The sequence below is a fragment of the Myotis daubentonii genome, chromosome 1, assembly GCF_963259705.1.
Source record: "Myotis daubentonii chromosome 1, mMyoDau2.1, whole genome shotgun sequence".
Lineage (NCBI taxonomy): Eukaryota > Metazoa > Chordata > Mammalia > Chiroptera > Vespertilionidae > Myotis > Myotis daubentonii.
Window position 1 is genome coordinate 39,357,462 of NC_081840.1, and position 18,151 is coordinate 39,375,612.

The following is an 18,151-nucleotide window of genomic DNA, read 5'->3' on the forward strand; positions in this document are numbered from 1 at the left end:
CATGTGAGGGAGCCCAGCAAGCCTTTAGGTGACTGAAACCCCAGTCATGATTGCAACAGCCTTAGGAGCTGAGTCACATAACCCAGTTCAGCTGTTTTTGACTTGCTGGCCCACAAAAACTGTGAGATGATAAATGTTTGTTGTTTTAGGCCACTAAGTTTTGTGATAATTTGTTATACAGTGATAGACAACTAATCTGACAGGAACTGATATTTCTCTAGAGAGAGGCTGGGAAATAGTACCAGATAGGCAAGTAGCAACTACTTTTACTCCCACATAGCCACAACACTCCAGTCTTTCAGAAATTTGTCATCCCAAATATCCACCCCCAAATACCTACCAGAATGCTCTTAATTAAATGTGTCTATGGCTAAGCAGTAAGATCTTGATGTAGGAATAGAAGTTAGAATTTGTAGGCTTTTTGGAAATACTCTTCTTTAAGCAAAGTAATACACAAAGATAGTTTCTTTATTCTTTTTCTTTTCTTTTCTTTTCTTTTTTTAAAAAAAGGTACTACAAGGCTTAGGTTATAAAAGAGATGTCTACTGCCCCACCTTATTCTACTTCAGAGTCCCATTCCCCCAATTCGTTCTTTTTAAAATATATTTTTATTGATTTTAGAAAGGAAGGAGAGGGAAAGAGAGAAACATCAATGGTGAGAGAGAATCATTGATCGGCTGCCTCCTGCATGCCCCCTACTGGAGATTGAGCCTGCAACCTGGGCATGTGCCCTGACCGGGAATTGAACCATGACCTCCTGGTTCATAGGTTGATGCTCAACCACTGACACCACTGAACCACACCAGCCAAGCACTAACCCCCAATTCTTTTATATATATATATAAAATCCTTACATAAATCCTTACATAAATATATATATGTAAGGATTCGCACATGTGATTATGGATGCTGGCAAGTTCAGTATCTGCCGGTCAGATGGCAGCTGGAGGCCCAGGAGAGCTAGTGTTCCAGTTCAAACCTGAAGGCTGTCTGCTATCCAACCAGGAAAAGCTGAGGCTGCAGATGGTGTCCAAAGGGAATCTGCTGGGAAATTGTCTCTTGCTTGAGGTAGGCTCCATTCCCCAATTCTTAAACATGTTTTTTATATATTTATCTCCATATTTCTAAATAATATGCTTATGCTGCTATTTCTTGATAGATCAACTTTAGGACTTATCTTTTGACTTTCCCATATGGAAGATAAAGATGTAGCACTCATATCACTCTTGATCCCCACTGTCCCTACCTTCATCCTCCATGCATACAATATATTTAAGTTTGGTTAAATCACTATCCAACATTTTAAAGAATAAATTTGTTTATGTTTTAAATATATTGTTATTGATTTCAGAGAGGAAGCAAAATGGAGAGAGAGAGATAGAAACATCAATGATGAGAGAGAATCATTGATAGGCTGCCTCTTGGTGAGGACAGAGCCTGCAATCTAGGCTTGTGCCCTTGACAGCAATCGATCCTGGGATCCTTCAGTCCCCAGGTCAATGCTCCATCCCAGGGGTGGGCAACCTTTTTGTGAGTGCGTGCCAAAACCAGCAAAATCTCTGACTCAAAATTCTTCTGTGTGCCAACCCTAATTTTTTGAGAACATGTTATGCCTACTTGATAACTCTTAAGGTGTACGTATGTGAAGAACCTTGAAGAAATAATAAAATTCATTCGAACGACAAAAACACAGTATATGATGATGAAAAATACATTTATTTTTAATGTATACATGTACACTGATAGTCCGACAGAAAACTTTATGACTCCATTTGATATTATCAGTGGGACTTTTGCTGCTGCATCACTGATGACAGAGATTTTACATCAGGTTTATATTTCGTGACCTTCAGAGAGATGCACGAGCTACTACTTTCATCCATCAGGCTACTCCTATTACGAGACTTAACAAAATTCATTACTGAGAACAAAGATTCACAAGCGTATGTGGATGAAACCAAAACATTGGTCAGATCTAGGAAGACAGGAAGAATTAAGGCAGAGGCATAGAAATTGCTCTTCCCCTCTCCCGTCAATCCATGTCTATGGTCTTTAAGATAACTTGTTATGTAAAATAATTTATTTATCTAAGATGCACCTACACTGAATTTATCTGAAAAATAAAAAAGTCGATATTAAGAAAAAAATTGTAAATGGAAGATTATAAGAGAGGGTTTCGCGTGCCAGCAAAAGTTACTGGCGTGCCATGTTTGGCACGCGTGCCAGGGGTTGCCCACCCCTGCTCTATCCACTTAGCCAAACCAGCTAGGGCTATCCAATATTGTCTTTTTACTGTGGGGTGATGTAAGTCAAGCAATATACTATAGGTAGGTTTGCTTTATTGTAAAACTGTTTTGTACTTCTTGGAATGAAAAGCTGCCTCATTTAACAATGTGCTTAGTCTTGCCTGGCTGGTTAGAGCGTTGGCCCTTGGACGGAACCCAGTCAAGGGCACATACCTCCATTGAAGGCCCTAGTCAGGGCTCAAGGGGGAGGCAACCAATCAATGTGTCTCTCTCACATTGATGTTTCTCTCTCTCTCTTTGTCTCTCCCCCTCCCTTCCACTCTAAAAATCAATGGAAAATAGATCCTTAGGTGAGGATTAACAACAACAAAGATGTGCTTCCTTGTTGTTGTTAATCACTTTTTCCTTCCCAACTTTACAATTGTGAACTCCCTCTGAATAACATTTTTCAGAAAGTCAGTCGGATTAGGTGTCTGGAATTGGAACACATCCAGTCCTGCGTTCCCCAGAGACACTCTGGAGGCCTCCGTCCTCTTGCTCTAATCTGGGCTCCAGGGCAGTTGCATCGCTCTCTCCTAGCACTTTTTAAACTCCTCTCCTATGTGCTACCTTTGGTTTTCTGATACCCAGGTCCCCTCATTTTTGTTCATTCATGTGTTTGGATCATATCCTCTCAGTATTTTTCTGGAAAAGGATTTAAAGATGTGCATTATTCTTCATAGCTAACAATACCTTAATTCTATTCTCATATTTGACTAATAGTTTGGCTGGCAATAGGATTCTCTCAGAATTTGGAATGCCTTGCTCCATTGTACTGGAACTCCTGATGCTTTTGTAGTTGCCCTTCTAATTCTCAATTCTTTGTAGGGACCAGGGTTTTTGTTTCTCTTTCTGAAAGTTTTATCTCTGTTAAGGGCATTTTCCATTCCTAGACCTGGTATGCAGTGTGCCCTATCAATCTAGATAGCCATCCTTCAATTTTGGCTATTTTCTTGAATTACTTCTAAGATTATCCTCTCTTCTGTTCTCATGTTCTCTCTTAGTGGCACTGTTATTAGTCAGACCCTGCTTTCCTTGAATTAATCCTCTATTTTTTCCATCTCTTCTCATCTATTTCTTTTTATTCCTCTGTCTTTTTATTCCACTATCTAGGATATTTCCTCAATGCTTCTTCTAAAGTTTTTGTTGAAACTTTTTATTTTGGTTATTGGATATTTAGTTTCTAAGAACTCTTTCTTGTCCTCTGATTGTTCTTTTTTTTATAAAATCCTGTTCTTAAGTCTTTGATGATATTGATTACAGCTTTTTGTTTGTCTTCCTTTCTTCCCTTGTTGTTTCCTCAATGTTCCTTTTTTCCCCTATTTCTTTTGGTCTCTGTGTTTCATAATTGGAGGCTTTCCCTAACAGTCTGGCCAGCCTTGGTCTTCTGGTCATAGAGTGAGGCACTAAAATAAAAAGGCAGTAAAATTCTGAATGTGTGACTAGAAGGGATCAGCTGTTTTGATGTTTTTTGATGCCACTGTTTATTCCTAGAAGAATTCTCCACCTCTTTGAGACTGGGAGAGGAGAGAATCAGGCCTGATGGGGCAAGTGGGAAGCAGGTGTAGTATAAGGTCTGCAGTTTTGGAACTGAGCCTTACAGGTGGCCTGCTGGAGGCAGGGGAGGAGTTTTAATATTCAGCATGAAAGGACTTCGCAATCCACTGCTCATCGCCCCCCTCCTCCCCCCCCACACACACCACATACTTCGCAACTTTCTTTCCTCTTCCTGGAATTGTGCTAAGTAGAGTCCTGGGTTTGTAGCCACTCTTGTTTCTTAACTAAATAATCCTGATCTTAAAATACTTTCTAAATGAATTTCAGATAACTTTCTTTTATTTTTTTTTTAAATGAATCAAGTGGTAGTTGCTTTCCAACATCCATACCTTTTGTGAATTTTCTCTTGTCAATTCTATTGTGTCCTTCCCCCCATCCACAATTACTCCTGCCCAATATGATGGCTTTGCCTCTAAGCTTTTAGAGTTTGAATCATAATCACACATTTCCCTGTGACATCTCATGCTGTTATTATCTCTTCAAGTTTGTTAGCTAATTTATGTGTGCATTCATGAATTCATTCAGAAGTCATCTTGTGAAGCACATACATAACACTAAGTGCTGGGGAACCTGAGACGACCAAGGCAGGTTCCCAAACCCCTCTGGTGAAAGGGAGAAACCTAAACATAAACATAGAGTTCATTCCATGTGGTAAGCACAATTATGTGACCTCATGGAACCAAGAGGAGGAACCTAATCTAACCAGAGGAGAGGTTGGGGAGGGAGCCAAGTGAAGTGAAGGTGATGGGTGTAGGACAGGGGAGAAAACATCTCAGGAGAGGAAACAGGCTGAGCAAAGATGTGGAGGCTGGAAGCAAGGTCCATATGGGAAATTGTTAACAGTTCACTGACTTGTAGTCAGAGAGGAAGCTGGAAGTAGGTGGAGCCAGATCTTGGAAACCTTGAATGTCATACTGAGAATCTTAGATTTTATTCCTTAGGCCATCATGAGTATTGAGGATTTTAAACAGCAATGGGGCTCAGTCAGATTTGCAATTTTGAGAAGACAGGCTAGTGTGGAGGCAGTTTTTTGAGGGGTCCATACCTAGAGGCTGGATGATCAGTTAAGGAAATGTGATAATAATGTGAGTGACAATAAGGGGTAAAACTAAGTGGTTGATCATAAAGATGAAAAGGAAGGGATAAATAAAAGACAGAACCGGCAGAGCTTGCTTTATCAACAGGTCATGAGAGGTGAAAGAGAGGGAGAAACTGAAGATGGCTTTCGCTTCTTGGTGTCTAGATATGGATGGTGGTGTGACCAAACATTTCTGAGAAAACCAGACAGGTGTGCCCAGTAGGCAGTTGGATTTTGAAGCTCAAGGGAGCTATCTGAACTGGAAAATGATTTGGGAGTCATCAGCATAGAGGAGGTATTTAAAGTCATGAGGTTGGGCAAGTTTCTCCAGGGGAGAATATAGATGAAGAAGAGCACTGAACAAAGGATAGACTCCTTAGAGGTGGGCTGGGGAAAGCTCGTGAAAGAGAGAGTGAAATAATACCAGTGAGAAATACAAGGAGAATCTGGAATATTTAATACATAGGAAATTTAACTAAAGGAGGGAGGAATCAGTTTGTCAAAGTGCAGCAGAAATTTCATGATGTCATGCATATGGTCATTAGACTTGGTCAGGTAAAGAGCATTTGCAGGAGGGTGGAGTAGGAAACCAGATTGCACAGTGGATTAAGGTGTGAATAGGAAGTCAAGAAATGAAGTCAGTTACTATAGGTAGGCTGCCTTTTCAGGAGCATTCTGTAAATAAAGATGGTGAAGATAGAGCTTAGGTGGCATATCTCCCCAACTCAGATGATCTCAAGTATCTTGAGAGAAAAGTATAGCAATGTACCATGTGTGTATTTGTATTGAATAACTATTAAATAAGTAGATTTAATCAAATATCAGCACCAAACTTTCAGATTTCTATTTAGCCTTTCTTCCTTGTGTGTCATAATATTCCTTTTCTTTGACCAACATTTTTTCTTTAAATTATGTCTGTCCAGTCTATTCAATGCCAGAAAATGTTTAGGTACTGGAAAGCTTCCCACGGAAATCTTCATGTCTCATTTCAAGCTATTTCCAGCTTTGGTCATTAAAAAAAAAAAAAAGCTGATATTTGCACAGTAATCATAATTCCATCAAGAAACGCTGTGTACATTAAATCTAAGTCATGTTATTGTTGTAATGACTAGTATTAGAATAATAACAAGGTGTAGCTTTGTTCATCTCTGAAAGATTTAATGTTTAGCAAAGTTATAATAGATGGGAGGCTGGACTTAGAGAAACAGAAGGTTGAACTATGTACCCTGTGGGTACTCCTTAATTAGTTTTTGAATGACTAATCAGTTATTTAATGGACTAAGAACACAGGCAAGACGAGGTCGTTTGCCAGAGCAGGCACAGTTGAAGTAAGCTCACACAAAGGTCCAACTTGAAGGGTTCTCAAGGAAATGTCAGTGATAGTTATACAGCGTGTATAAACTGTATTTTACACCTTCAAAAATATTTCATAAATCCGGAAGGAAAAATTATAATTACCAAGAAAATAAAGTAAGATCCAGCCATCCCACTTCTGGTATATATCCAAAGGAAACGAAAGCATGATCCCAAAGACATATCTGCACTCCCATGTTCATTGCAACATTATTCACAATTGCCAAAGTTTGGCAACAACCTAAGTCTGGCAATGGATAAATGGATAAAGAAGCTGTGGCATACATATACAATGGATTATTATTCAGCCACGAGAAAGAAGGAAATCCTGCTACAACCATTTGCTACAACAATGGGTAGAACTTGAGAGCAACATGCTAAGTGAAATAAGACAGACAGAGAAAGACAAATATTACATTGTATCACTAATGATATGGGATAATGGCTGTGTTAATTAACTCTATGGGGGGAATCCTTTCACAATGTCTATGTATATTAAACCACCACAATGTACATTTAAATAACTTACAATTTTATTTGTCAATTATATCTCAATGAAGCTAAAAAAAAAAAGGGGCAATAAAGTAAAAAAGTTGTCTTATATGGTGATTGTTTGTAAGTTTGCTGGAAATTTGCTCTGGGAAAGAGTGTGAGTCTTATGGAATAGAGTTTCCATCCTTAGAACAATGACACTTTTAACTCTTCCAAATGACAGGCTATTGCATCAGGGTGAAATCCAGAGCTGATTCATGTTCAGATCGCTTCCTTCTGCATTTTAGTCTTTATTCATGTAGCTTCCTCTTTCATATTGTGTCTCTCACTTTGATGGCCTAATCTTCAGATATTGATGCTGTGGCCACATGAAAAATATTCATTCATTTTACAAACATGTGCAGGGAAGCTCCTTGTTAAGATCTCTGGGTGTCACCAGGCATGTTGGAATCATAATCCCTGTTTAGGCGTTTAAAGAAATTACATTCAGGGGCAGAAAATTTCATAAAAGATTACATACTCAGTTCCACGGGGTGTTCTCCCATATGAAGAACTGGGCCTTGCACATCGTTATGTCTAATGTCAAGCTCAGCCTGGCATAGAGTTAATTTATTGAATTACATGCCAGTCTGCTTGACAGTGATGGACAGAGCATGTGATTTTTGAATAATGTACACAAACATTCTATGCCTATTTTTCTCAGCTAGAAAAATAGAAGAATACCTATTTTGGGCCTATCATATCCTAAGCTACTTCATTAAATGATGGCTTTAAAAAGAAAGACCAAAAAAAGAGAGATAATTTTATATAACTTTTAATGTGTAAGATGTTGGGAAACTTTCCAGTTTCACCTTAAAAATGTCAAAAAGCTAATAGACTAGTCCCCATAACTGGGAATCCGAGGACCTGGCTCTGCCCAGGACCCAGCTCAGTCCTGGCTCACTTCACTCACCTGGCTGGCCTGTTTCCCCTCATAGAGAGGGGAGTCTCCACCTCGCTGTCCCATTTGACTCTGGACTGTGGCCAGTACGTATAAAACACACAGCAGATTTCAAAGGTTAAAAAAGATGCAAAACATTTTACGAATAATATTGAGTATATTTTGCATATATTGGGTAAAATAAATCATTAACAATAATGTCACCTGATTCTTTTTGCCCTTTTGATGTGACTATGAGAAAAACTAAATACCTATACAGCTCTGAGTCAGATGATTGCTAACATCCCTTTTAGGTTTGACAGACAGCTGGGGGCGGGGGGGGGGGGGAGGGGGGTGAGACTGCCAGGGACACGAATTTCGCATTTCGCACGGTTCGATTTCCTTGCGTTGAATTGGGGAGGGTGGGCCCCGAGAGCGCGCGGTGGGGCGGGCCCTGCGGGAAGCCGGCGCGGGCTCTCGCTCTCGCGCTCGGAGCGGAGAGGACCCGGGCGGCGGCGCGGGGACGGCGGGCAGGCGGGCCTAGTCTCCCCGCTCGCGACGTCGGGGAGGCGGGGGCGCGGCGGCCCGGCGGGCGGATCCGGGAAGCGGGCTCGTTCGTCAGCCTCGCGCGCGAAGCAGGAAACCGGCGGGAGGCCCGGGGCGGCCGGCGCGGGCGCCGGGGCACGTCCGCAGGTTCCGCGGGGAGGTGGCGGCCGCTGAGAGGCCGGAGAGCGAGGGCGGGCCTGGGAGGCGGCCGGGAGGTGGGGCGCGGGCGGGGCCGGCGCGGGCTTCATCTGCGGGCGCACGGCCTGCTCCCCAGAGCTGGTTCTCCAGGGCGCCGGGCGACGACCGGCTGGATCGGCTATGGACCGCCGCTGGGGCTTCCTGATCGGCCTCCTGAGCGCCGTGTGGCTGCTGCTCCGCTCGGGCCACGACGAACCGCGGCCCCCGGAGACGGCGGCGCAGAGGTGCTTCTGCCAGGTGAGGGGTGCGCGCGGCCGTGCTGACCTTCCCGGGGCTCCCCAGCCGCGTCCTGCGCTGCATCCCGCGCGCCCCGGCGGGTGAGGTGCTGGGGTGCATCTTTGCATCGGCACCCGCCCGGGATGAGCCCCCCCGTGCCCCTGCTCCCTGGCCTGGGCTGAGCCCTCTGCAGCTCGCTGGGTGGATGGGGACGGCTCTCCCACCGCCGCCTGGACCTCGGCGCGCTCTCCCGCGCTCGGGATCAGGCGTGGGGCGAGGGGGTGGGTGGGTGCCGTATGTTCCCACCGAGTTGATTTATGCATCTTTGTCGGGCTTTCCTAAAGCAGAGAGGGTGCGCACAGTGTGCAAGCGCGCTCAGTATTTTCTATTTCCACGGGAGCTGGGTCTTTCTAACTTCTAACTTGACCTGGAACTGCGTACGCTGTGCCGGTGCTGGGTGCCTTCGCCAGCCTTTCGGGCCGGGCCGGGCTTTTGCCAGGGGCGGGTGTGGTGTGGTGCTGCTGTCAAATCTCGTTGTCAGGCGGGGAATGGCTTCCTGTGGCTTTTCTGCGTCTGAGCCCAGTGCCTGGTGTCTTTGGGGTCGCGGCACCTCCTGGCTCCTCGCCCCTGTGAGGTTTTTCATTTTCCTTAATGTCATGAGGTTCTCTTACCGTGATACCCATACAACCGGTCTGAATTGGGCTGATAACAAATTTGGTATCAAGTACATTATGATCATTTCCTTGTGTTAGGGATGAGGAAAAAATTCAAAGAACTTTCCAGGTTTCTGGACCGCCACATTCTGGTATTTTAATGTCATTACTCTTAAAGTCACCGTTTAGTTGGCTTCTGTGGATGAAAATTACGAAATTGAGGTAGGCATCCAAATTGCTCCTTTTAAGTGGGTTTTACTCTTCACTTATTGTCAGAAACAACATGTGATGTTTGTAAAGGCAATGGTACGATTTCACAGAGGACGGGAACACTAAGTGTCAGGAGAGGGGGAGAGATCTCTTTCACTGCTTTACATCCACGGATTTTGTTTTGTTTTGCTTAGGGATTTGGGTGTTAGGTGTTATCTGGCACCCTGCAAGGTAAGTTACAAAGAAGTTGCTGCTTTACAACTAAGAGATTGAAAGGCTCTTTTACCTTCAGTGATTGTGAACAGCACACAGTATTTCAATAGGAAAAGGGTCATTTTTCTTCTGATCACAGAAATCATGTAACACAAAGTTTAAACATTTAAAAACAAGTAATGTAGCCCTAGCCGGTTTGGCTCAGTGGATAGAGCATCGGCCTGCGGACTGAAGGGTTCCAGGTTCGATTTCCGTCAAGGGCCGTCAAGGGCGTGTATCTTGGTTGCCGGCCCATCCCCAGTAGGGGTGTGCAGGAGGCAGCTGATGGCTGTTTCTAATTCTCTATTCCTCTACCTTCCTCTCTAAAAAATCAATAAAATATATTTTAAAAATAAGTAATGTAGAAATAAGGCTTTTGGTGTTGAAAGAAGATGACCAATATAACATTTTCAACTGCGTTCTAGAAATTGGATAATGGAGTAAAATTTCATGTTGAGCTTTTCATTTTTCAATCCTCCCCCCTAACCTTTTCACATATCTAAAATAGGGGAGCTTTTACATTTTAACATTTATTGATTGATTTGAGAGAGAGAGAGAGAGAGAGATTTGTTGTTCCACATATGCATTCATTGGTTAATTCTTGTATGTGCCCTGACCAGGGGATCATATCCACAACCTTGGCACATCAGGACGATGCTTTTTCCCTCCCCCCAACCCCTCCCACTCAAATCTATAAAAAAATAAAAATAAAAAAGAGCTAAAAAAAAAAGAGTTGTTCCAATCTACTCTATCAACAAATGAATACTTATGTTCTTTTTTATGGTCACAAAATAATAAAATTAATACAACTAAAGTTATTTGCCAAATAAAGTGTACTTTGAGCACTTTTACAAAGTATTTCAGATTTATATGAGTTTGAGGAATATATTCTTACAGTGCTTTAGGAAAAAAATGATGTCTGTAGTAGGACTAGAAGTTGGTGGTACACAAGGAAATTATTTGGAAAGTATTTTTGTTTTGTCTTTCATTGAAAACGGAAGTTTACCTCTATCCAGAGAACAGTGAACAAGCAGGCCAGTGTTATTTATTTTCTTTTGCCTTTTATGCAGTATTTTGGTATTCGGTTCAAACCAGTCAGAATCAATGGAGAAAGCAATTGAGGCTCCTTCCATGGCTGACTTTTGGTTATCTAGTTCTATGTTCTATTGGGGCTACAGATGTAAGGTTTTTGGAAAATTTTACTTTAAAATTTTTTGAAAACTTGGCCTTTGCCTCCCATTAAAAACTTGTTGTAGGTTGCTTTGGGGAATAATAAGATCCCTTTCACTGGAAATATTTGAACAGTGGTAAGGTAATAATAGTGATTAACATTTTACTTTGTCATTTTATTTTATCTTATGTTTTTATTGATTTTAGAGAGAGAGAAAGGGAGAGGGGGGGAGAGAGAAACATAGACTGGTTGCTTCCTGCATGTCCCCTACCAGGGATCCAGCCTGCAACACAGGCATGTGCCCCAACCAGGGAATTGAACCGTGATCTCCTGGTTCATGGGTGAACACTCAACCACTGAGCCACACCAGCCAGGCTAAATTTTTAATTTTATAATACTTTTAGATTTGCAGAAAAATCATGAAGATAGTACAGAGTTTCCATATACTCCACATCTAATTTCCTCTGTGATTAACATCTTACATTAGTATGTTACATATATTATAATTAATGAACCAATGCTAATATATTATTACTAAAGTCCATATTTTATTCAGATTTTCTTGGTTTCCCCCTACTGTCATTTTATTTTGATATCAGCACTTTGAGAGAGGAACTGTTATTTTTTCTATTTTGTATTCAGATAGGAAACTGAGGTCTAGAGAGGTTAAAAAATGCAGGTAAGGAAACAGCAGATCAGTAGTAGAGATGGGATTCGACCCTGGCTCAGAGCCTGTATGCTCACCTTTGTTATACCCTGCCTCCTCCTGGAAGGAGTGTAGGAGGGGACTGCTGTGTTGCTTGGGAGGTTTCCAAGGCTTTCCAATTCTTAAGAAACTAGGACTTTAAACTGGGTGATGTTATATCAGGCCTACATTGGTTCTCAAATCTACCATTGCTCCACAAGGGCCTTTTCATTGCCACTTATTAATTTGGGTCCCTACCCATGGCTGAATATCACCTGAAGTCTAGAGCAGTAAGTTTCACATTTTAGCATGCATCAATCATGTTGTGGTGTGTGTGTGTGTGTGTGTACATGTGTACGTTTTTTTAAAAATTCAGATTTCTGTGGCATGGCCAGATTTCTGTTTCCCTTTTGGAAACAGGAGTAGTAGTTATTTAAGCAGGTTCAGTACATTCTGAGCACACCATCACGTCATTCTTGTTATCTGTCCGCACCCGTCTTTTGGTTTTACTTTAGGTAATAGGACTTTGCTTTGTTTCCAAGATTCAGCCGTGCGTCTCTTGACCGGATTTCTACCTTAGTCTCTTCTGGGACTCTGCTTTGGTAACATGACTGGTTCTCTAGTTGCTAGAACGGGGTGTGGTGTTATTCCTGCCAGACTCCTGCCAGGTTTCAGGTTCTGCTACCTGTTGGCAGGCTTATCCAAATGGCTAGATGACTTAGACTCCCAATTCCTTCCTGTCTCTTCTTTGCTGAGCTCTCTCTATCTAGTGATCCCCGTTCTATCTCCTTAGCTGCCCTGCAACCTCTGGTTGTAGTTGGGGAAACCTCCTACTCAATTTCTAGGGTAAGAAGATTTAAAAATCTACCATTTAAAATCTGGCAGGTATCATACTCCGCCTCCTCGCCGTTTGAGGTCTCTGGGCTACATGCCACCTTTGCCCAGGATGCTTCTTGCATTCCTTTCTGGTTTGGGGCTTCCTATAGCTTCCTTTGTAATTAGGATGTGGATCAGTAGAATGATGGATGCAAAGGGTTGTTATCTTTGCAGCTTGCTTTCCTTGCTCTGTGAGTGCACGCCTGCCGCTTGAGCTGGTGTGGTCGGGGGCACCATAGGTGACCTGGTGGTACATAAGTATAATTAGGCAGTGCAGTGCTCATCTGCAGCGAGAGCGACAGTGCACAGTGGTCCTTCATTCATTCACTCACCCATTCCACAAATAGTTACTGATCATCTACTGTGTGCATTCTAGAAGTTCCGCAGTACTAAGTTCACATGAAGAAGAACAAACATGATTTCACTCTCAGGGATTTTAAACTGTAGTGGGTGGGAGTGAAATAGACAAATTCAATACAGTGAAGTGATTATCACGGAGAAGAGTATGTGGACTGTCGTGGGAGCACATGGGAGGGGTGGTTAACCCAACTAGGGGTGAGTGGTACCCCAGGGGCAGCTTCTCAAAAGAGGCGATGCTTACTGGTAGGCTTGAGTGTTGAAGATAGACTTTGTCTTAAAATGAATTCCTCAGGAGGACAAATGGATTGTTTCAAACCCTTTCTCTCAAGTATTTTATGTGTTTGTTTCTTTTTGTGACTTAATGTCTCTATCTGGCATCTGTCCCTTTGGCCTTTGTAGTCTTTGTGCCAGTTATTCTTTGTATAATATTTTATATCCTGCCGCGACCTTCATGGGAGTTCAGGATGACTTGCAGGAGGGTTGACAACACAATGAGTATACTATACAAGAAATATGAATTTTGAAGGCACTGGGGGCCAGGTGGAAACCTCTTTCATGAAAAGGCTCATGAAGTCTGGGTTCTGCCCACTTTTATTCACTTTGAATACACACTTGCCCTTTAGCAATGCATACAGGCAGATCAAAGGTAAAGTTTGGTAAACAATGTAAGGAGTATCAGGTCAGGAAATTGCCTCCAGCCATCGCAATCATAGCAGGAGCAATCTTGTGTTGATTCCAGCTGGAATCAATGTCCATTGGCCTTCCTATGTCTCTTTTGCACTTTTATGCAAATGCTTGTTATGCTTTGGCCTCCCGCAGTATCCAACGGGAGAAACAGTAGCTATTTCATGTCCTTTAGAAGTCTGCTTTTAAGACTCAAAAGAAAGGTGTGAAAAATAAAATCATCTAGGTTAGCAGCACTTTTGTTTTGTTGATACCCAGAATTGGGACTCTGAGGTTTTTGTATGCTCAAAGAACTTTTAACAGAAAACAAGGGCATATTCACATATGAATGAAAATAGTTATTACAGTGACAAATATGTAGATCAGATTTCTAGAAACTGAATTTTAGTCTAAAACAAATAAGACTATGCCGAAACCGGTTTGGCTCAGTGGATAGAGCGTCGGCCTGCGGACTGAAGGGTCCCGGGTTCGATTCCGGTCAAGGGCATGTACCTGGGTTGCGGGCATATCCCCAGTGGGGGATGTGCAGGAGGCAGCTGATCGATGTTTCTCTCTCATCGATGTTTCTAACTCTCTATCTCTCTCCCTTCCTCTCTGTAAAAAATCAATAAAATATATTAAAAAAAATAAAATATATTTAAAAAAATAAAAATAAAAAAAAATAAAACAAATAAGACTAGGCAAGGTAAAAAAAATCTTAACTCTTGAATATTGCTGTCATCATTCAAGTATTCTTTTTTTAAAAATTTTGTTTTATTGCTTAAAGTATTACAAAGAGTATTACATATGTTTCCTCTCCCCCCTTGGTATTCACCCGGCCTCCCCTACCCCCCAGTGTCTTATGTCCATTCGTTATGCTTATATGCATGCATACAAGTCCTTTGGTTGATCTCTTAACCCCCCAACCCTCCCCAGCCTTCCTGCTGTAGTTTGACAGTCTGTTCGATGCTGCTCTGCCTCTGTATCTATTTTTGTTCATCTGTTTATAATGGTCTTTATTATCCATAAATGAGTGAGATCATGTGGTATTTTTCTTTCATTGACTAGCTTATTTCACTTAGCATAATGCTCTCCAGTTCCATCCATGCTGTTGCAAATGGTAAGAATTCCTTCTTTTTTACAGCAGCATAGTATTCCATTGTGTAGATGTACCACAGTTTTCTAATCCATTCATCTGCTGATGGGCACTTAGGCTGTTTCCAGATCTTAGCTATGGTGAATTGTGCTGCTATGAACATAGGGGTGCATATATCCTTTCTCATTAGTGTTTCTGGTTTCTTGGGATATATTAGTAGAAGTGGGATCACTGGGTCAAATGGGAGTTCCATTTTTAACTTTTTGAGGAAACTCCATACTGTCTTCCATAGTGGCTATACCGGTCTGCATTCCCACCAGCAGTGCACGAGTGTTCCTTTTTCTCCACATCCTCTCTAGCACTTGTTGTTTGTTGATTTGTTGATGATAGCCATTCTGACAGGTGTGAGATGATACCTCATTGTTGTTTTGATTTGCATCTCTCGAATGATTAGTGACTTTGAGCATGTTTTCATATGTCTCTTGGCTTTCTGAATATCCTCTTTTGAAAAGTGTCTATTTAGGTCCTTTGCCCATTTTTTGATTGGATTGTTCATCTTCCTTTTGTTAAATTGTATGAGCTCCCTGTAAATGTTGGCGATTAAACCCTTATCGGTGATAACATTGGCAAATATGTTCTTCCATGCAGTGGGCTTTCTTGTTGTTTTGTTGATGGTTTCTTTTGCTGTGCAGAAGCTTTTTATTTTGATGTAGTCCCATTTGTTTATTTTCTCTTTAGTTTCCAATGCCCTAGGAGCTGTATCAGTGAAGAAATTGCTTTGGCATATCTCTGAGATTTTGTTGCCTTTGGATTCCTCTAGTATTTTTATGGTTTCCCGTCTTACATTTAAGTCCTTTATCCATTTTGAGTTTATTTTTGTGTATGGTGTAAGTTGGTGGTCTAGTTTCACTTTTTTACATGTATCTGTCCAATTTTCCCAACACCATTTATTGAAGAGACTATCTTGACTCTATTGTATATTCTTGCCTCCTTTGTCAAATATTAATTGAGCGTATTGGTTCGGGTCGATTTCTGGATTCTCTATTCTATTCCATTGATCTATATGTCTGTTTTTGTGCCAGTACCAGGCAGTTTTGAGAACAGTGGCTCTGTTATACAGCTTGATATCAGGTATTGAGATCCCACCTACTTTGTCCTTCTTTCTCAGGATCGCTGCAGCTATTTGGGGCCTTTTTTTTTTATTCCAGATGAATTTTTTTGGAGAGTTCATTCTAGGTCTGTGAAATATGCTGTTGGTATTTTAATGGGAAGTGCATTGAATTTATAGATTGCTTTGGGTAGTATGGGCATTTTAATGATGTTGATTCTACCAATGCATGAACATGGTATGTTCTTCCATCTGTTTATGTCTTCCTCTATCTCTTTTTTTTAACATCCTGTAGTTTTCTGAGTAGAGGACTTTTACCTCTTTAAGTTTATTCCTAAGTATCTTAATTTTTTTGGTGTGATGGTAAATGGGATTGCTTTTTTAGTCTCTCTTTCTGTAAGTTCACTATTGGTGTATAGTCATTTAAGTCTTCTTATCTCTTAGGTGAAAATTTTTCATTATTGTTTTGTGATGTTCTAAAATTAAAAGGTAGTATAGGATTTTATATATCCCAAAAGAAAACATCTAAATTCAGTATTTCAGTAAAGTATTATTTGCTTCCTCACCATTAGATTAAAAAAAATTTTTGTTGGCATTTCCCTAAAATATAATCAAAAGTGGTTTATAATGTAAATATTTAACCCAAAGTATGATAAGGATCTCTCTCTTTTTTTTTTAATTCTCATCTGAGGGCATGCTTGGAGAGAGGAAGGGAGAAAGATAAAAAACAAACTAACCATGAATGTGAGAGAGAAACATCTATAGATTGCCTCTTGTATGCTCCCCTACTAGGGATCAAACCAGAACCCCCCTGCCCTGGGCATGTGCTTACAACCTCTTGGTGCACCAGATGTTGCTCAACCAACTGAGCCACTCTGGCTGGACAGGGTCTCTTTTCTGCAGCATGCTGTATATTAAAATTTTTTTCTAGTTACTGTACTTCTAAACAATCATGTTGTATTTGTTACTTCCTTAAAGCAATGTTAATTTTGTTAGGTGTTTACCTAGCCCCAAATAAATATCTAAGAATTTTATTTTCACATCTGGTAACGCTGTCTGACTCTAATACGACTTCCCATTGTACATTTAATACTTTGATTTAGTAAATACAGCTAAGACATCAGTTTTAATTAAGCATTTGAAGATCAGGATTGGCTTTGCAGGCAATTTGCTATCTCAGTGTTGCTAATGAGAAGTAATTTCTAAGCACCATTTCAAACCTACAGAAATTATCACAGCCCCGTATTTGAGGGTTGTTAGATCCTAATAATAAACTAGTGGCCCAGTGCATGGATTTGTGTACATTGGAAGGAAATTAATTAGGATAAATATTTTAATATCGCTATTCGCTCTTTCTCTATAATAGAAGTGTCAGAGATGAAAGAAAATTAGTAAAATGTACATGAAAATAATATATAAATTGATTAATAAATAAACAGTAACAACATGATATAACAACAACAAAGAAATGAAATAAAAACAACAAAAATATGATATAAAAACAACATCGATAAAAACAATGACTGATAAATTGATTAAACCTATTCTAATATCTCCCTGTATACCACATTAAGAGTAAAAACAGCACTAACTGGTTTGGTGCAGTGGATAGAGCATCATCCTGTGGACTGAAGGGTCCCAAGTTTGATTCCAGCCAAGGGCACATGCCTGGGTTATGGGGCTCCATCCCCAGTGGGGGTGTGTGCGGAAGGCGGCCGATCAATGATTCTCTCTCATCATTGATGTTTCTATCTCTCTATCCTCCCTTCCTCTCTGAAGTCAATAAAAATATATTTTAAAAAAGAGTAAAAACACTTTCAGAGTTCTTGACTAATTTCCCTTGTGATGAGGTATTTACATCTTTAACTTTAACATCACCTGCTCTTCGAACTTGAGAGAAAGCAACATATAACTGACCATGTCTGAAGACGGGTTCAGGTAGGAATATTCCTACTCTGTCTAGAGTTTGTCCTTGTGACTTATTAATAGTCATAGTAGATGCTGGCATCACGGGAAACTGTCTTCAAATTAATTTAAATGGGAGGCCAGTGTCAGATGGGGACAAATCAATTCTTGGAATCAGAACAACATTTCCTTCCGCAGATCCTGTTAATACTTTAGCTTCAATTATGTTAGGTCACAATCTTTTGATAATAAATCTTATACCATTACAAAGACCATTTACTATTAAGATTTCTCAGTAACATGATGATTGCACCTACTTTCAATTTTAATTTATGACACGGCATTCCTGAAGAAGTAATACTATTAAGAAATTCGATGAGAAAATTTTTCTTTTTGGCATCATCCATTGAATGGATGGAATCATCACTCAAATATGTGTGAAAATCTCCATCGAGTATATCCAAAATTTCTTCATTTAATTTATGAACGTGTTCATTTTCAGAACAAAGAATCAAATTAAATATATTT

The 18,151-nt window shown here is 40.8% G+C and overlaps 1 protein-coding gene across 2 annotated transcripts in view; it reads left to right on the top strand.

Annotated features, from left to right (window-relative positions):
• The first annotated feature begins 8,204 nt into the window (after positions 1 to 8,204).
• The window catches only part of ERO1A (endoplasmic reticulum oxidoreductase 1 alpha), a 43,428-nt gene continuing 33,481 nt past the window's right edge, over positions 8,205 to 18,151 (top strand). The window contains exon 1 of one of the 2 annotated variants that reach the window (XM_059695877.1): positions 8,205 to 8,665. In XM_059695877.1, coding sequence (XP_059551860.1) covers positions 8,549 to 8,665 — 117 coding nt within the window. In that variant the 5' untranslated portion in view covers positions 8,205 to 8,548. The remainder of the gene's footprint in view (positions 8,666 to 18,151) is intronic. The other variant, XM_059695885.1, reaches the window with a different exon arrangement.